Genomic DNA, 21,621 nt, shown 5'->3' with positions numbered 1-21,621 from the left:
AACAGTTTAAAAAAGAAAATGATTGGCTTGATTTTTCTTGTGCTAAGACAAGGAAATTGCTTGATATTGCTACCTGTTTGACATACTATCATAACCAGATAGTCTTTTTGGAAATCACATTCATTAAAGAAGGAGAGAAAAATATCAAGGGGGACAATAAAAAAATCACTAAACATCACTGCCATAAAAAAGACGAAAACACAACACAGAAAAATTTTAATTAACAACTCTGACCATTTCCAAAAATCTGTGGTAACACAACTCCAAATAAAAGAAAAGCAGTTCCTATTACACAAGTGACACACATCATACATTTTACATCATTATCTGGTGATAAGTCAAACCTGATGATTTCATAAATAAGGATCAACGGACAGAGTTGTCTCTGCAACAAGTGGAATACAGCTGTGCCGTCATCTATGACCCGAGACACAGATTTTCCAAGCAGTTGAATAAAACAAATAATGATGGTTTCTACAAAACTTTTAAATAGAAAGTAAAACATCAAATTATTAAGGTGTATATAAATATAAATTTAATTCATATCTAAATCGTAAACAAAAAAAATATAACACATTCTGTTTAACATTACACATTGATACATTTCCAATACCTTATAGGCAATACAAATTAAAAATTCAATCACTAGTTTTTCAAGGAGGCAAATACAGATATACGCTAGAAAAAGTTCGCAACTATTTATCCCCTACAAACATTACTTGAGGTAGCAAATGTTAAAATAAATGCTAGTATAATTTCGCTATTTGCCAAATAACCCAGTTGCATTACTATAAACCAACTTATCTTTCAGGACTGATACAAGAAGCAGAGAAAAGGTATGCTTATATAAAACTACTGAATATGCCAAACTTGGAGCTTCACTCATATAAATCAATCAGAATTTAGATAAAGTCACTAGAGCATGTATAGGTATTAAGGTAAGGAATATATGTAAAACTCAACTAATATTAAAGGTATCCCTAGCTGTGTTATACAACCATGCTACCCTAGATTTCCTTTGCAGTGTTAAACAACAATTTTACACTAGCATATCCACTGCTCTATCATTCAATTGACTTTAAAATCCCATGAGGTTGATATTTATTCTCATAAAACTGTTTCGTCTGCTGTTTTTTTTTTAGGTTTAAAATTTTTTGTTACATCTGACTATCAAAATGGATAGTTTGTCAAGTAAAGTCTTCAATAACATTTGAGCCTGTTAAAAAACTTCCTAATCTGATTATAAGAACACACTGAACTGAGGTAAACTGCAAAGATAAAAGGTTTAAACAACTGCATAAAATTTTTCTAAGCTTTCATTAAATGCAAGGTGATACTATATTTTAAACATTTGAATTGATACATAATGCTGTCTTCAGAAGTTTGTGCTTACTCAAAATAAGCAATGATTGTTAAATCACATAATAATATATCTCTATATGATTGCACATGATAAATAATTGTTCAAACTTTGATCTTGAATTAAACATACACAAAAGAGCAAATAAAGAAATCAAATCCATATATTAAATAAATAATCTTCTCGCTATATCAATGACAAACAGATAAAAAATATGGTCCCTTCACTTGCTGATTATAAAGGATTTTCCTTAAAGAAATAAATTGATCCTATCATCTTCACTATCATTATGATTGTCTTGGTATTCTTCCATGGAATATTTCATAGATGTCATCTAAACTTTCACTAAGACATTCTATAAAGTCTTGTACATTTGTGGCTGGAGGATAACTAGTGACATTGTATCCTATTCTGTTGTCTTCTATTGAATAACCTGAAATATTAAAACATAAGTAAATTAACTCATTGTAGTTACCAGGATTAGCATTTTGGTTGCAAGACAAGCGTTTTGTCTACAAAATACCCATCAGTGCTGCCTGATTTTAAAAAGTAGTAAATAAAGTAAGAATTTGAAGAGCATTAAGGACTCAAATTCTAAAAAGTTTTGCCAAATACAGCTGAGGTAATCTATTCCTATTTTCTATATCAAAAAATTGAAAGCTTTGTAAACAGTTCATTTATTATAATTACGACCATATCAATGATAATTCATGTCAACACAGAAGCACTGACTAAAAGGTCATACATTGTTTTTTATCTAACCAAAATACTATATATTAATTAGAGACACTAATTAATATAAGTTAGATGACACCAACTATTTTTCATTTGGCTCTTAATTGCAGTTTGACTTTGTATTTGTTTGAGATCATGCATATTTACCAGTTTCAAGAACTATCCACTTGCTTTAAAGGAAAATAGCACACAAAAATCCCACAAATTAACTCACCTACTCCATAGCCATCCCTAACAACAGGAGCAAAGCCTCCTATATTGATAGCAGGACTACCTACAGTAGAAGTTGACAGGATAATATGGTTGATCTTTGCATAGTTTGGATCTGAAAACATTTCTGTTTTTGTGCCATTTTTTTCAGCTAGGTTCCTTAAAGCAAACAGATGTCGATCAAAGCCATTACCTACAATAGAAAACATTAAGCCTTCATGTAATAATGTTAATCAAGTAGATGACAAGAAGACAATACAAAAAAACAAACAAACTCAGAAATATATGTGCATGTAGAACATGGCAAGAAAAACAAGAGTGCACAAACTGAAATGTCTCGCCTTATTTACTAATCAATAATATTATGTTGATAGTCCTAAATATTAAGCTTTATTACAACTGTCACATAAACTTAATTAACCAAGAAAACTAAACATTGACCAATGAACCATGAAAATGCAATTAGTATTAGAAAAAAAGACCAAAACTCAAAAACTTAACTTTGACAACTGAACCATGAAAATGAGGTCAAGGTCAGATGACACCTGCCAGCTAGACATGTACACCTTTCAATCATTCCATACACCAAATATAGTAGACCTATATTGCATACAGTATACGAAAAACAGTCCAAAACACAGACTTGACTATAACCACTGAACCATGAAAATGAGGTCAAGTAGTTATCAAAGGTACCAGGATTATAATTTAGTACGCCAGACGCGCGTTTCGTCTACATAAAGACTCAAGGTCAGATGACACCTGCCAGTTGGACATGTACACCTTACAGTCCTTCCATACACCAAATATACTAGACCTACTGCTTAAAGTATCTGAGATGTGGACTTGACCACCAAAACTTAACCTTGTTCAATGATCCATGAAATGAGGTTGAGGTCAAGTGAAAACTGTCTGACAGGCATGAGGACCTTGCAAGGTACCCACATACCAAATATAGTTATCATATTACTTATAATAAGAGAGAATTTAACATTACAAAAAATCTTATCTTTTTTTTCAAGTAGTCACTGAACCATGAAAATGAGGTCAAGGACATTGGACATGTGACTGACAGAAACTTAGTGACCGAGGCATCCATATACAAAGTATGAAGCATCCAGGTCTTCCACCTTCTTAAAAATAAAGCTTTTAAGAACACCACCGCCACCGGATCACTATATTTATGTCGAGCTTTCTGCAACAAAAGTTGCAGGCTCAACAAAAAACCCTGTTTGGCAAAAACATAAATAATGAAGACAACTAGAGGCTCTTAAGAGCCTGTGTTGCTCACCTTGGTCTATGTGCATATTAAACGAAGGACACAGATGAATTCATGACAAAATTGTGCTTTGGTGATGTGTTTGTAGATCTTACTTTACTGAATAGTCTTGCTGCTTACAATTATCTCTATCTATAATGAACTTGACCCAGTAATTACAGTGGAAAATATTTTGTAAAAATTTACAATAAAGGGCAATAACTCCTTAAGGGGGCAATTGACCATTTTGGTTACGTTGACTTATTTTTAGGAATTACTTTGTTGTACATTATTGCTGTTTACATTTTATCTCTATCTATAATGATATTCAAGATTAATAACCAAAAGCTGCAAAATTTTCTTAAAATTACCAATTCAGGGGACTTTAATGGTCTTAAAATTTCAGAGTAGATAGATCTTGACCTAAGAAACAATTTTATCCTGACAGATTTACTCTGAATGCTTTGGTGTCAGAGATATTAGCCAAAAACTGCATTTAACCCTATGTACTATTTTTAGCTATGTCAGCCATCTTGGTTCGCAGGCAGGGTCATCGGACACAATTTTAAAACTAGATAGCCTATTGATGATTATGGACAAATTTGTCTTAGTAGTTTCAGAGGAGAAGATTTTTGTAAATAAACACAATTTAGAAGGTAAAGGTCATGGTAGGAGGGGCCAAAGATCTTGTTCTGAACAAACAGTTATAAGCATCTCTGTAGAGACTCACATTAGCATTCTTATTGCCTAATTCCAGATACCTACCACAATCATTTTGAATCACAGTTCATGATCCGGTGCGTCGGGAAGCCGCTTAAACATTCTCCACGGCTCCCTCTCTATTAAAAATTCACCCTCATCAAAAAATGAGCTCACCTTCATTGAATTCAATCAATCAATGGCTTAGTTTTCCTTTTAAGAACATTTCTACTGTGACAAATTTAAATCAATAACGTAAGTACAACAGATGTAATTCCAAGACAATTCCATTTAAATGTAATATATATATATTACCCATTGCGGCATCCTTTGTTAGTTTGTTATGAAGATCAGAACAATTCATTAATGCTTTTCCTAATTCTAATTGACTTGCTGTGATATTTTGTTTACATATCATCTCAACAGCTTGTTTAGTGTACATTGTGGCAGGTCTCATTGTTTCAGTTCGGCCATGTTTAAATGCTGCTGTACTGCAAGATTCATATGTAGCAACAAATTTACCATACTGTTTATAGTAGGCCATCTGCAAAAGAACATGTATATCTATAAGCACAAATTAACCATATTGTTTGTAGAAGCCATATGAAAAGAACATGTTATATTTATAGCTACAAATTTACCTATTGTTTGTAGTAGCCCATATGAAAAGAACATGTTATATTTATAGCTACAAATTTACCATACTACTTGTAGTAGGCAATCTGAAAAGAACATGTTATATTTATAGCTACAAATTTACCATACTACTTGTAGTAGGCCATCTGAAAAGAACATGTTATATTTATAGTTAAAAATTATCCATATTGTTTGTAGTATGCCAATTAAGAAAATATGTCTTTAAATAGCTACATATTCAAATATTTTGTTTGTAGAAAGCTGCTTGTCTAATGTATAGGGACAAATTTTAAATATCAAACATAGAAACAACAATAACGGAAAAAAGTACAACGTTACAATAGATGGACAATGAACCAAGCACATGGAAATATCTCACACAGGCAATTTTGACAGGATGAGATTCGAAATATCTGTAGATAATGGCATGAAAGAATCAGGTCTTGCACAATATTCTTCAGAAAAATAACCTAAACCAAGTCTCTTAAAAATTAGTCTCCATAAAAACGAATTGGTAAATAAAGTTTCTGTTTAGCTAGTGTAAAAATAAATGGTGAGTTGTTGATTCAAATCAGATAATAATCTAACAAATTGCTACAAATTATCTAAAATATTAAAGAAACAGTGCTTTTTATTGCTGTTCATCATAAGGACAGTTAAAAAGGTCTTTAACATTGAAATAAAAGCTCAAAACCTACAAAATGTCAAGATAGAATCTATATCCACCACTCAAGCAGTATTCTGTGAAACTAGTATCTTCTTAATATGGAATTAAAGGAACATAGGGAAATAACTAATAAATTGCTCATGAAACTGGTAAAGTAATTCAATCAATTCTATCTTTCATTGTCGGTTGATAATTATGATCATAACATATTTTTCAATAAAATACTGTGGATTCCTCAAATTTCAACAAATTGCAAATTTGCTGTGATTAAATGCTGACTTTTTATACCAGGAAATCAAATATCTGTGAATATGCAAATTTTCCTCAATCTACGAAAATTGGTACCCACTAAAATAAATGAATCCACAGTTAAAATACCTGTATAGCTAACTGCATCAGAGCATCAGGACTCATGCGGAATTCTTTAGCTGTCTTCTTTGTTATTTTAAAATACTCCAAGTGATGTTGATCTAAAGCACCCACATGTTTATCAAAATTGATCTTGGCTGTTTTTATAGCTTCTTTTACATTATTATCTAGTGTGAAATCTATAGAAATAAAGAGAAAATAACAGAACAATTTTATGGTGAATTGTATGAAACATCCAGTATCAATTTTAAGTTATATTAAAATTTATGCTTTAGGCAAATAAAATTAAAAACTAAAGGCTCTCAAGAGCCTGTGTCGCTCACCTGATGCAGATGGTTTTGGAAATCATGTAAAATAAGGTTAAATCATAATAAATAGTATTAGATACCCCAAAATTGATTTAGACCATGTTTGGTTTAATTTGGCCCAGTAGTTAAATCAAAAGCAGGTCATCCCAGTGTAATCTTACAATAATTACTGAAGACACCTTATCATTATTTAAATTAGTGTTCAAGTTGTGACCATTTGAAATTTTGTTTTTTAACAATTTTCCCATCTATATAGCAAGCCATGTTGGTTGGATGGCAGGGTCATCAGATACATTTTTCAATCAAGATACCCTACTGAAAAGTGTGGCTTAGTTTTATTCTATTTGGCCCAGTAGATAAAGTTGAGAAGATCTTTGTAAAAGATTACAAAAATTTACTAAAAAATGTTAAAAATTGACTTTAAAGGGCAACAACTCCTTAAAGGGTCAATTGACCATTTTGGGGCAGCAACCTAACAATGGGGTGTCTGATTCGTCTGCAAATTTCAGGGCAGATAGATGTTGATCTGATGAACCACTTTACCCACTGACGGATTTGCTCTAAATGCTTTGGTTTCAGAGATACAAGCCAAAATCTACATTTTACCCCCATGGTTCTATTTTTAGACATGGTGGCAATCTTGTTGGTTGGCCGGGTCATTTTTTAAACTAGATACCCCAAAGTTGATAGTGGCCAAGTTTGGTTAAAATTGGCTAAGTAGTTTCAGTAGAAGAATTTTAAAAGTTACCTACAGACAAGACGACAGACAAAGGACGCCAAGTGGTGCCCTTTGGACAGGTGAGCTAAAAACAACTAACAGACTAAGTATCTTAAACTGGAGGAGAACAAATTAATTACCATCTTTGTTCTAAACCTGTCAACATTATGTTTGGCCTATGTTTTTCTTATTATCAAAAACATATAGTTTAAGATTTAAGGTCAAGGTTAAGAAAATCACAATATTATTATTATCTTTTTTTGGATAATAACACACTACAATACAAACCATTACACATGCACATTTTTTTTTATCAATTCACATTAATGTTGTTTTACCTAAGCACTGTACAATTTGAGAAGAATCAACAGTTGCTGGCTTAGTGTCAGGGTGTACTTTAGGATTCTCTGTTGAATCTTTGTATATCTCATTAATATAACGGACTACAGCCACACCATCTCCCCATGAATGTTCAAAGTTCACACAAGCAACACCTTCCTTATCAAATATCAATGAAAAACTCTTGTCAAACCATCTGAAAAAAAGAAAAATTTATTCAAAGAAATAAAGTACTATAAACATAAGAAATTCAAAAAATTTGTGAAGTTATTATTATTGTAAAAATTGCCATGATATAGAAGTCACAAAAATAAAACTTTTGATAACTTTTTTTTGTATGCAGCATTTTTTAAAATCACAATAATTTAACTCTGGTTCATAGATGATTGTTTAACAATCCCTAAAATAAAGCGCACAATGATTTCTGCATTTACAGTTCTTTCTATTACCTATTGCAATTGAAAATATGGTCTTTTGCAATGGAATGATTTTGTTGATAATATTATCAAATGAATATTCAAGATTTACACAAAATATAGTTTCCTTTTTAAAAAAATTTGTAAGGGTTCCACGGAACCCAGTGTCTCGCCTACTTTTGCTGTTAATCGCCGACTCAACAAAAATGAGGAAAAAAATCAATAAAAATTTCCCTCTCGATACTGTCTTTTGATTGAAAGAAGCTCCCAAGTTTGGAAAAAATCCAGGATAGTTTATGAATCTAATAAATGTTTTATAAACTTTAACTGCAGACTGTATGTAATGTTAACTGGAAGAAAAACTAAGTCCATTTATATGTAAAAAACGGAAAAAGTGATTTTTTTTTTACAAAATTTACTTCTGAATTATATCTTATGATCAGAAACAAGTTTTTGTCTAAGTTTGGTAGAAATCCAGGATAGTTTAAGAACATTATAAAAAATTTTAAAACTTAAACCACAGAGTGAATGTTTTTTTTCTGGCAAAAAAACTAAGTCCATTTATAAGTAAAATACGGAAAAGTGGAAATTTATTTTTACAACATTTTCTTCTTGATACTATCTTATGATCATAAACAAGCTTCTGTCCAAGTTTGGTACAAATCAAGGATAGTTTATGAAAGTTATTAAAATTTTAAAAACTTTAACCACAGAGTGAATGTAAATGTTTCCTCGCAGAAAAACTAAGTCCATTTATAAGTAAAATACAGAAAAGTGGAAATTTATTTTTACCAAATTTTCTTCTTGATTCTATCTTATGATCATAAACAAGCTTCTGTCCAAGTTTGGTACAAATCAAGGATACTCTATGAAAGTTATTAAAATTTTAAAAACTTTAACCACATAGTGAATGTAATGTTTCCTCGCAGAAAAACTAAGTCCATTTATAAGTAAAATACGGAAAAAATGGAATTTTATTTTTACAAAATTTACTTCTGGATACTTTCTTATGATCATAAACAAGCTTCTGTTCAAGTTTGGTAGAAATTCAGTATAGTTTAAGAAAGTTATTAAAATTTCAAAAACTTTAACCACAGAGTGAATATTTGTGGACGCCGTCGACAATGACGACGAAATGTAGGATCGCTTAGTCTCGCATTTTCGACTAAAGTCGAAGGCTCGACAAAAAAGACAGATATATTTCAAGTATTTTACCCTGTTTCTTTATTGCAATAGAAATATGGTCTAGTACAATGGAATAATTTTTCTGTTGATACATGTATAATCAAATGAATACTTAACCCTTTCAACGCTACACAAAAAAATAGAAAAATGGCTGCTGCTGCTGCATTTTTTTGTGTTCATTCATTAGAACAGTATATTCCTTTTCAGACTGCTGTATCTTTTTTATTATAAGAGATACAGAAAAAGTTATTGCATGAAAAATGCTCAGGAGAGTATGAACTGTATTGTTAGGCAGTTATTTCAGTAAATTTTTTTATCAGGTTACCTGCATTTTCAGGTAATTAACAGGTAAAAGGTGTAATTTGTTACATTTGTGTTGAATTTTGAATAAAAACTACTTTTCGTCTTCATCTATTTTGTTTTATTATCTGCCATATAATAAAGAAGACACCAATTGCTCGATTCCGTAGCGTATTGCACCATACACAACGTATAATGTAATCATGGCACAAATCAGTGGCTCCGTCCTCAAAATTTTCAGTCAACCTCCGTTTTCCCCCCTTTTTCTACGTCTCGTAATGATCGATCAAATCATATTTCCCACACGAATTGAATGTATTAAACACACTGAGATAACAAGAAACTTTTTAACTAATCCTCGTCATCAGTTTCGCATAGAAATGCTGAAATATTTCCATATTTACAGCTTCGTTTCCGATTTCCACCATTTGCATTTGTCAAAATATTTGTTTTAATTTTCCTTCAATTTTCCTTCTACTGCATGATTTTACAATAAAAATTGCCGGGATTTCAAGCGCAAATGAGACCTTGCATATCCTCGATTCATACAAGGAAAAATTAGAGAGGACCCGAATGAAAACCGAATGGTTTAATAGTCCTTATGAAAAATCCGTTGTCATCGCGGCATATGCCGCGAATAGCAGTGGCGGACGGCGTATGTCATCACGGCATATGCCGTGTATAGCGTTGAAAGGGTTAAGATTTACACAAGCTATACATTCCTTGTCAAAAAGAAAGATACTTCAAGGACTTTACTGTTTTTCTTTATTGCATTCAAAACATGGCCTTTTGCAAAACAAAGCATTTAGTAGTGATTTTATCTAGTCTTAATTTCTCTAATGAGTGACATTTGAGCCGTAAGAAAAATGTTGGTATTCATTAATGAAAGATATGTTGCCATCTGTTTCCTTTTCATTATTATTTGGATTTGTGATATATTGTAAGATATGCTGTCATTTTTCTTTTTTGTGTGTGTTTTTATAACATCAGATTAAAATTTTAACTTCTCCCTTCATGACCCTATCACTGTTAATGGTGCTACTGGGTAAGTATTCATTAAAACAACAAATGTAAAATAAAAGTGAAGAAATGGGTGCATTTGTAGTATAAGAGCACCTGTTTTTTCCATCACCATGTAAAAAGTTTTTAGTGATATCATTAGGATCTGTAGGAGCACAATCATCTAATGTCAACACAAAAGCTGCACTGTCTATCAGCTGTAGGGTATTCTCATTGCCTGAAAGAAAAGGAAAAAAAAAACTTTGTGAATTGTGATCCTTGGTTAAAATGGAATACAAAATTGCTTAAAGGTATTTTTTCTGTTGTTTTTTTACCTACTTTAAACAACTTTACTACACTATAGCAAAATGTTCACTGCAGCTTAACATAATAGTTTTAAGTGTGAAGACTGCAAAAAAATTGGCTACCAACATATATTCACGATGAAACATTAATTTGATTTACTTTAACAATGAATGATATTTTACTTAAAAATAATCATTAATGTGAAAATTATGTTAAAAAACTATGCATGGTGACAATCAATCCTATTAAGTATGACATCACTGACTGATGAAACAATTTGTGTCATGTTGTGCTTAAGGACAAAAAGGTGTTTTGAATTGCAAAAATGTTGCATAATTCTGGCAATTTTTAATGCATGCAAGATATTTAAAAAAAAATATATTCTGAATCAAAATCTAATGTGGGAAAATCCAAAAACTTAAATCAAATAATCAAATAACAATCCGTACAAGAAGCTATAAGTTGTTGCCTAATTTTGGTCATGGCATTGTTCAACAATTGTTGACAAAATACACATAAATACCTGAATTTAAGAGTTGTTGTCTAATTGTAGCCCATGTATCACGATTTTCAGAAGTCAGAACTCCAACAGGATATTCAGGAACTGGTCGACTGTCTTTTAGAATATAATCCAAATGGGCCATGATTACATCAGGTGCTAAAACCATTCCTGCAAGAAAAAATTTAATCAAATGTAATGATCCAATGAGTTTAGTAGTATATAATGTTCAGTTTTGTTCACCATGGCTCACTACAGTTTGTGGGTTTTTATCAAAACAAAGTTACTTTATCGACAATAAAACCTTCTAAAATTATACAACAAGAATGGATAAAAAGCTGTTAACTATTGTAATATAAAAAAGAAGATGTGGTATGATTGCCAATGAGACAACTATCCACAAAAGACCTGGCAAAATGACACAGACATTAAAAAATATAGGTCACCGTACGGCCTTCAACAATGAGCAAAGCCCATACCGCATAGTCAGCTATAATAGGCCCAGATAAGACAATGTAAAACAATTCAAACGAGAAAACTAACGGCCTTATTTATGTAAAAAAATGAACGAAAAACAAATATGTAACACATAAACAAACGACAACCACTGAATTACAGGCTCCTGACTTGGGACAGGCACATACATAAATAATGTGGCGGGGTTAAACATGTTAGCGGGATCCCAACCCTCCCCCTAACCTGGGACAATGGTATAACAGTACAGCATAAGAACGAACTATAAAAATCAGTTGAAAAAGGCTTAACTCATCAGATGGACAAAACTAAGCCATTGTAATTTTTTTCTTGTAGAGTTCAACATTTGGATTCATCTTTTTCTGGCAATATGATTGTGGTTTGAGTTTCAACATAACAGAAAATAAAACAAGAAAACACCAAAATTTTTGTCAACAATATGCTTTTCGAATTTGAAAAGCAAAAGTTTCGTTCAAATATTGCAGTGTTTTGTTTCAACAGTAAAGCTGACCTTGTGTAAAGAAAAATTCTTGAAATCTCAAATGTTATATAACACAATGCATCACTAAAATCTGTTTTAGTTTTTTTTATTAAATTCTAATCATCAATAAATGATAGTTTAAAATCAACCTCACGAAACTGTACTCAAATTTCTCTTTCATTCATTTAGAAGATTTAAAAATACCCTGGAGGAATTTATACCTTAATATCTAATATCATGTCTTATATATCAAACCAGACTGTTAAAAGCAAATAGTATTCTATAGAATAAATAATCATAACAACAACTTATGCATCCTTATTGACAATATATACAGTATACAGTAAAAAAATATGTGAACTCGTGATACACACAGGGACGTAGACATTAGAAATGAGCAGTGCCTTCTATCATAAAAAGGTGCCCTGCCCTCCACTGGCACCCTGCCCCTTTTGAATTCTAGCTTGAGCACTGTAGCATATCCATATTCACAAACCAAAAGTATCCATCACATTTCCACACTCTGCCATAGGTGTTCTAAATCAACATTTATTATTATATGAAGACATAAATAATGCATATCTATACCCACACAGGAAAAGAATTCATCTTATTTCCCCACTCCGCCGTAGCTGTTCTAAATCAACTTCTATTATTATATGAAGACCTAATAATGATTTTGTATCTTACCATCTCTATCAAAAACATCAAAGATATAATAATTTCCATTCCTCATCACAAGAATATGCTTAGCTGATTCATCTGTAAATAGTTCATCTTTACCATGTCTACAAATTACACAAAATAGCACTATACTTATAACATGTATAATTACATCTTCAAATAACATCATACTAAAAATTCTTAATCTAACTTCATATCAAGCTGAATTTTTTTCCCTAGAAATGTGTTTCTATAGAAAAAATCTGTCAAATCCAATTATCTCATTTTGGAATCTTCAAAATTAGAAATTAACTGAAAAACTCCTACAAACATAAACTGACTCAGTGCACATAACAATTTGAGCACATGACAGGAGTAAGAACTTATGCAGCTAGCGTAGTGGTGATGATCTATTAGCAGTAAATTTCTGCCTCAGAACAAATGGTGTCTGTAATGTACAAGAATATATCATATCTTTCACTAGTAATAATTATTCAATCTTGGCTTATTATAACAAAAAGAAAGGGTTTTTCTCAATGACTAACTAGACTGTTAAGAACTGTATTTGACACTGTGATTCACAAATCACAGTACTTGTAAGTTCACAAAAGAAGACCTGTGTATTCCGAACTCTGTTCAACCAACAAAACGTCAGACAAAAAATCAGATAGAACTTTTAAGATTTATTAGTTGAATATGAAATAGAAAAGTTCAAATTTCTTTTCAATCAGACAAACCCAAAAACAGATTGGCACAGACTTGCAGACATTGTTTTTAACAATTTGTTAATGAATCACTGTCAAGGGACAGTCTTAGTAAATAAAATTGGCAAAGGACTGATAAAACATTTTTGTCAAGCCTTCGAAAAAGCGAGACATAGTGATCCTGCATTCCGTTGTGGTCAGCAGTGGTAGCGGTGGTGTCCACAAATATTCACTCTGTGGTTAAATTTTTTGAAGAAGATGGTATCCAGAAGTAACTTTTGTAAAAAAACAGGTACAAATGGATTTAGTTTTTCTGCCAGTTAACGTTACAGTCACTTTGTGGTTCAAGTTTTCAAAATTTTAATAACTTTCTTAAACTATCATTGAATTCCATCAAAGCTTGTTTATGGTCAAAAGCTAGTATCTAGAAGTAATCTTTGTAAAAATATATTTCCTGTTTTTTTGTATATATTCATTTTATATGGACTTAGTTTTTCTTTCCAGTTAACATCACATACAGTCTGCAGTTAAAGTTCTTAAAACATTTTGTTAAATTCATAAAGTAGACAAGACACTGGGTTCCGCGGAACCCTTACAAATTTTGTCTTTATATGTTACTGTCTGTAGAAAATAAATCCATTGATTTGGTTCATAGTACACATGTCCAAGCAACCATAAGGCCCACGAGTTGAATTACAAGACTTGACATTCAAGTTGCATCAATCTTTGATGTAGTTATAGGTTGTTCCTTTTCAAGAATTCTAAGAGAGGAATTTGTAAAAGTGAAAATTCACTTCTTTTCAATCCCATCATAATAACACTGTCATATTGAAATGTTTACCTTATTATTTCCAAAATAAAATATTGTTTACACTAAGTATCAATTACAGTGAGTTTTTTATTCTTACTTTGGTATTCGTGTAGAGTTGAATAATCTAAAATATTGACTCATATCTAAGGGAAATGCTTTGTACCAGTAAGCGCCATACCAGGATATTAACTCGGGTAACCTTCTACAAAGAAAATGAAATAACAAACTGAATTCTGATCATGGACTGTGATGTCAGATGTTTTTTTTCTATTTGATTTCAACATTTTAATTCAAATTACACATATTTCATTGCAGGTAATAGATCATCTATACCTATCATCTTTAAAGAAGATTTTTGGTATCTTCTACAGTTACCTTGTTTTATTCAAATTTTTCTCTCTCTGCCAATTGAAAAAATGTAACCTGACTACTGTTGACTTCAGAAAACCTGTTGGGAGTGTTGTTGATGATTTTCACTGAGCAATATGTTTGTGTTTTATTTTTACCATGTATGATCAAGATATTAGAAAAGAAGGGGTGTTACACACATGAAATTGGTTAAATCCAACCACATTCTGTTCCTAAACCAAGTCAAGATATCTACATTATGTGTTGTTTGTTGTTGTTTTTCTCTGGGAGTCTAGTATTGATGGTTGGTGTGGACTATTGTTTTGTTAAAAATGTTTTGTTAAATATTTGGTTTATTCCATTTTTACCTGTTTTAATATGTAAGATATAATAAATTATTTCAAGCCTTTCTTCCTACAACCCTAACTAAATCATCACTTTTGTATTATCACTTTGGAATGTAATTAGGGGTATAAATATTTCATGTACAGCAATTCATATTCTTAATTATCTATCATATATCTGCATTGCATCATAATAGTGCTTCATAATCTAACTGTGACCAATTCAAATAATTTGTTTAATCAATGTGTAAGGCATAATATATACTACTAGGATAAAAACAATGTATGATCCATATTCCCCCTGAAAGACTTGCCTTACAAATATAAGAATGCCATACCTTACAAAATTTCTAAATTTCAAATTATCACTTTTACCAGGATTCAGATGGAAAACTTCTGGTTCTAAAACTTTTGCTCTATATGTCTTCAGATATTTCATGGATGACACTAACATGTTTGTGGCTCTAAGCAGCTAAAATTCAAATGTTAATTTTATATGCAAAATTCACAGCATTGTTCAATGTGGTAACTACAGTCATGTTTAGTAGTGTTGTTTATGATCTTTTATTTGTCCTATTGGTCTGATCAGACTTTATTGTCAAAATGTGTATCTAGTGTAGTTAAATTAGTAATGTAAATGTTATTATTCGCAAATGGCCATATTTAAGTAAAATAATTGCTAACAAACAGCTTTGGATTTTTTTTTTATAAAACTGCCATAAAAATATAATATTTAAAAAAAAAATATATAAATTAAATTGTCAGGATGTTGGTTTTTCTTTTGATATTTCTTACATTTTATAGTTTTATAGCTTACTTTACAGTATGTGTTTAAATTATTGTTGAATGCTTCAATGTAACCTTTTGAGGTTGTTCAGATCCTCATCCTTCGGTTTGTGACATTGTTGACTCTATGAAAATCATACCAAATATGATTTGTTTTATAGAACTACATTTGTACCTTTTCTCTTTAACATTAAACCGAATGAAATCATTTCTTTTTCATCATACCATCTGCTCCAAGTTGATGCAAAACATCCATGGAAAAAAAAAATACATTATATATGATATTTTTACCTGATTCTGATATTCTGGTTTAGGATCATTATGGAACACTATAAATGGATTATAGTTCAGCACTACTGATTCTCTGGCTTTCAGATACATATCAAACCATGCCTCTAGTCAACAAAACAGAAAAAGGAAAAACAATAAATATTAAGATTTCAAATTATAGAATTCAAAGTATGTTTAAATACTGATTACTCTTTCAAAGTAAAATTCTTTATAAAGGAAAGACATGTGAGACATTTTTTTTTTTCAGATCTAACTTCTTCGTTCCTTTTTTGTCAGATCTAACTTCTGCATTCCTTTTTTGTCAGATAAAACTTCTGCGTTCCGTTTTTGTCAGATCTAACTTCTGCGTTCCTTTTTTGTCAGATCTAACTTCTGCGTTCCTTTTTTGCCAGATCTAACTTCTGCGTTCCTTTTTTGTCTAAGTCGTTACTGATGTCCAGTAGATCAAGTTGGATTATAATCAAAAGTTGGTCATTTGAAGATGCTTCTAAATAAAAACTATTGCTTCGTTTTCTTTCCTCTATCTAGTGTTATTATCCTCATCTCTCTTGTTACAAATATTGATTTACCAGTAGGTTTTCTAGCTGCCATTTTTTACATTTAAGAATTGAATATTTAAAAAAGAAGATGTGGTATGATTGCCAATGAGACAACTGTCCACAAGAGACCAAAATGACACAGACATTAACAACTATAGGTCACCGTACGGCCTTCAACAATGAGCAAAGCCCATACCGCATAGTTAGCTATAAAAGGCCCCGATAAGACAATGTAAAACAATTCAAACGAGAAAACTAACGGCCTTATTTATATAAAAAAATGAACGAAAAACAAATATGAAACACATAAACAAACGACAACCACTGAATTACAGTCTCCTGACTTGGGACAGGCACATACATAAATAATGTGGCGGGGTTAAACATGTTAGCGGGATCCCAACCCTCCCCTAACTTGGGACAGTGGTATAACAGTACAACATAAGAACAAACTATAAAAATCAGTTGAAAAAGGCTTAACTCATCAAATGGACAAAAATACAAGTGGAAAAGCTTTTTTTTGTAACTTCATTAGGGTGTAAAAGTGTTGACCAAAGTACATTTTGTATGAAGCGTGGAAGTTACAAAAAGAAGCATTCAATACCTATAATTACATTTTTAAGTAGGATCATGAAAACACGATTTTTATCCAGTTTTTATTTAATTTACCTGTGCACTTTATTGTGGGACCTCGTGTCATCATGAATGATAAATTTTATCGTGTAATGAAGTTGGATAAGGAATAATGCGAGATTGCAGTGTAGCCAATCAGAATAATGTATAATAATGAAACATACATCTAATGTAATTATAACAAAATATTTCACTTGATTTTCCTCTTACAAAATGTGTGTTTGTTTAACTTGTATACTCATTCATTAAATGTGATTTTATATTTTTTTGTCCTAAATCAACTGTCATAAAAAGTAGATAAAACTATATTTATTAATTTTTCCCAAAATTATATTGTGTTTTTTTCTTGCCTTACCTGTCACATAGCTGGTATGTTTGTTTTTCTTGTCTTCAGCAATCAAAATGTTGTTCAGTTCTAAAACATAAGAAAACTTTTAATTACTTCTGGCAGTAAGATTTCAACAAATATGAAATAGACTTATATGGTATGATGCCTAAACAGTCAGAATACCGAGACGGCAACACAAAAGTTGAACATGTTGAATAGATATCAACAGCAACAATAGAAAAAAGATGTAATGATCAACACTAACCCATCTAAAAATCAAAAGCCATGTGCTTGGAATTTAAAGAGACTGATTTTAGTACAAAATTATTAAAAAAAACCTTTATTTTACTAAAACTTTTATGATAAGTTCAAAATGTCTAAGCCACAATTCTATTATCTTCTTGGCTGCTTATGACATCATTGAATGCCACTTGACACCGATTTTAAATTGTCTTGAGCAACAGATTAGGTGCCACTAGTGGAGAAGATATAAAAAAGATGTGGTATGATTGCCAATGAGACAACTATCCACAAAAGACCAAAATGACACAGACATTAACAACTATAGGTCACCATACGGTCTTCAACAATGAGCAAAGCCCATACCGCATAAGAAGCTGCTTATACTTTTGCAGTATCCCTTGCTGGGTTAGTGTAGATAAAGCTTTAGTTCACTGTGTTGTATTTTAATCACTTGTCTGTTTTACATTTTGACTTTTATTACTCCTTTGGTATCTCCTTAACAATTTAACTTCAGTAAAAGCATATCAGTAGCATGTTTATCGAAAAATATATGCAACTGACCCTTTGCATTACAGCAAAGTCAAATATTCTCATTCTCTTAAAAATTCATTGACATACCTTATTTTAGCTAATGATCTAACAAATTTGGGAATATGGTAAGATTAAAGAAAATTATCACAAATTTATATGTTTTATGACAAAATGTATGAACAGAATTTCACTTGAACATGCATGGTCATAGAAATTATGAATTAAATAACACAAAATATTTCATATCTGATTAGTAAACAACCTTGTCCATCATGGTTTTTAAAGTAATTTGTAATAACTGCTGTGTTCTGGAGCTCCTCTGGAGTAAGTATAACCTCTTGTGCTGCAAGATATCTTTCACATGTTTTCTCTAATGGTGGAATTGGGAGACGAGGCAAACTTTTTTGGAAATGTTCTGTTGGCACAATACTTTCATGAAGAAAGTCAGGATCTGACAAAGTACTGTAAAAAATAATAAACAATTAGCAAAGAAGCATAGATATTCAGGTAAGCACATGACTAATATGTACAATAATATATAGTTTATATCTTTAAAGGAGCTATATTTAAGTTTGTTGACTCTCTTTTCAAATTATTTTTTTTCCTTTCGCACTTGCAAATTGTGATTATAGGATTTATACATGTTGAGGTACATTTTAATTACACACTGAAAACATGTTGGCAAATTGTTGTCTGGGAAGTCAACATTTACAAACAAATATTTTTTAAATTTGGACAAATAAAGAATTTTCTTCATAAAAATGTATATGTACACAAGTTTTATAATAAAAACTAGCCATTTAGTTATAAAAAAACCATATGCATCCATTTTTTTTTAATTTGAAGTTTCATACATGTACATGTATGACTTTAACCCATATTACATGTCTTAACTCGGTAGACATGCAAATGACTTGGTTAGATATTCATATAGTTCTGAGTATAATAAAACTCATCTTTTTGAATGGCATATGTATATCATTTTAATCAACAATGGATTAGAAAATAAAACATGTACATTTTTTATCTGAAAAAAAAAATCAAACTGTTTTACACATTTACCTGTAGTGATTTGCCTGTGGAATCCTTTTAACTATATCTTTACACAATTTCTGAAATAAGACACAAACTATAAATGAAGGCTCTTATGTGTTTATCAATCTTCACATTAATTCAAACAGACTAATCAGTTTATGTCTATAGGTGTGATAAATGAATCAGCCTTTTGCCTGATGGGCTACCACATTAAAATTCAATCTCATAAAGTATTAATCTATTGTTGCATATACATGTACATGTACTGATTGTACTTTCGATTTCCCAATTCTTAAACATCTTGTTTTCTTTTAAATCTGTCTTCTTGTTTCGGTTGACTAATTTTGCAGAAATTTTATACTTCTGTGTTATCATAATTTTATTTGGAATACATTTTTACAAATGATGCAGGTCTTTTATATTTGTACAAAAAATCACTTTTTGTCTTCTTCAATTTGCACTGATCATGACTTAAAAAATTAATCATAAGCATAAGAATTTTGAGAAGAAAAAAACCAGATTCTTTTCTTTTTACAAAAATATTATCATAACAAGTATAAACTTATCATGATCATTTTCAAAGTTGTTTACTAAACAACTAAAGCTGTCTGACATGTTGTTTTGGATAATTAAAATTCAATACTATATGGATCAATTATGAGTACCGTACTTTGACAAACATGTATGATGGATGGTTTACTGTTACAAATTGCGACATGGATGGAGAATTGTCTCATCATGCTCATGCCACATCTTTATATATCTACTTTTAATGTTGATTGCAAAGTAATTTTATTTATTAACAATTAAAGGACCTAGTGAGCTCACTCACATACCCTGTATTGTCACTTGAGAAATAAAATAACTTTAAGAAAAAAAAAATTGTATAAGAAAAAAAATGGATCATAATTTCCTGTCATTATGCACATCTACATAGTATGTCCTTATTATCTACTAAGTTTCATAAAATTCTGTTGTGTAGTTTCAGAGGAGTTGCGATGACAAACTGTTGCAGAGGTATATTGAAGCAAATAAGTTCAAAGGGGTGTCACTCCTAGAAAAAAAATTTGAATCATAATTCCTTGTGGATATGCACATCTACATAGTTTGTCCTTAATTATCTAAAAAGGTTTCATGAAGTTCTGTTGTGTGGTTTCAGAGGAGTTGCAATGACTGACTGTTGCAGTAGTATATTGAAGCAAATAAGTTCAAAGGAGCGTAACTCCTAGAAAAAAAAATTGAATTCTAATTTTTTGTCAATATGCACATCTACAATATAGTTATCCTTATTATCTAAAAAATGTTACATGAAATTCTATTGTGTGGTTTCAGAGAAGTTGTGAAGACAAACTGTTGCAGTATTATATTGTAACAAATAGGTTCAAAGGGGCGTAGCTCCTAGAAAAAAAATTGAATCATATTTTCCTGCCGATATACACGTCTTCATAGTATGTCCTTATTATCTAAAAAAAACTGTTGCAGTATTATATTGTAGCAAATAAGTTCAAAGGGGCGTAACTCCTAGAAAACAAATTGAATCGTAATTTCCTATCGATATGCACATCTACATAGTACAAAAATGTATGTCCTTATTATCTAAAAAGGTTTCATGAAATTCTGTTGTGTGGTTTAAGAGGAGTTGCGATGACAAGAAACAGGACTGGCTGACAGACAGACGGATGGGTCAAAAACATTATACCCTCCACAACTTCGTTGCATGGGGTATAATTAAACTAAAAAGGCAATAGAAAATCTATAAAGAATAGTTTGTATGAGCATACACCTTTATCCCTATTTGTATATTTGCTATAAGTAGACATCAAAAAGGTTTCAATAAAATTTTAGTGTCATAATAAAAAATTCATGAAGCCACAATGGAAAAGTGGTTGTTGTATGATGTCAATAGTTCAAGTGGGGCAGTTTCTCTGGTAAAAGCCGGACAGATTTCCAAATAGTGATATAAATTTGTATTAGAACAATCTCATATTCTCTATGTAGACAGAATTAGTCTTGCTGACTCATGGAGATAAAATTCCACTTTGCTTGGACTTAAAAAAAATATGGCTTATGGTTGTATTGTGTCAGTAGGTTTAGTATAGCAAACTATTGTGTCTGTCAAGTGATGGTGGGTCAAAATAGTTATAAGTTCATCATGTTCCATAAAACTAAAACTAAAAGTTGACACTTTAGTTGAGTATCATATCACTTCAATAACCAGATAGACAACCTTTCTCTGTTTAAGGCATGATGACTGCAAGTAGTTTCTCCCAACTAAAATTTTGCTTTGTAACATAATGTTACAATCTAAGATCGGTTGATGTAGTAAAACTTTGGGATCTTTGGCTTTTTTTAGTTGAAACTTTGCACCGGTCGGCAACGGAAGTTTGAAAATGATTCTAATTTCTA

The 21,621-nt window shown here is 31.1% G+C and overlaps 1 protein-coding gene across 1 annotated transcript; it reads right to left on the bottom strand.

Annotated features, from left to right (window-relative positions):
- Positions 1-512: 512 nt before the first annotated feature.
- Positions 513-21,620, bottom strand: LOC139490722 (carnitine O-palmitoyltransferase 2, mitochondrial-like). The gene is made up of 15 exons (XM_071277661.1): positions 21,443-21,620; positions 19,243-19,292; positions 18,443-18,642; positions 17,434-17,493; positions 15,907-16,010; positions 15,168-15,301; positions 14,235-14,339; positions 12,650-12,747; positions 11,029-11,175; positions 10,317-10,437; positions 7,299-7,495; positions 5,944-6,113; positions 4,578-4,806; positions 2,310-2,498; positions 513-1,793 (listed from the first exon to the last, which is right to left on the bottom strand). The coding sequence occupies exons 1-15, from the start codon at positions 21,506-21,508 to the stop codon at positions 1,648-1,650; spliced, it is 2,016 nt and encodes a 671-aa protein (XP_071133762.1). The 5' UTR covers positions 21,509-21,620; the 3' UTR covers positions 513-1,647.
- Position 21,621: the final 1 nt, after the last annotated feature.

The sequence above is a fragment of the Mytilus edulis genome, chromosome 1 (genome assembly GCF_963676685.1).
Source record: "Mytilus edulis chromosome 1, xbMytEdul2.2, whole genome shotgun sequence".
Classification (NCBI taxonomy): Eukaryota; Metazoa; Mollusca; class Bivalvia; order Mytilida; family Mytilidae; genus Mytilus; species Mytilus edulis.
This window is presented reverse-complemented; position numbering and strand designations above follow the sequence as displayed.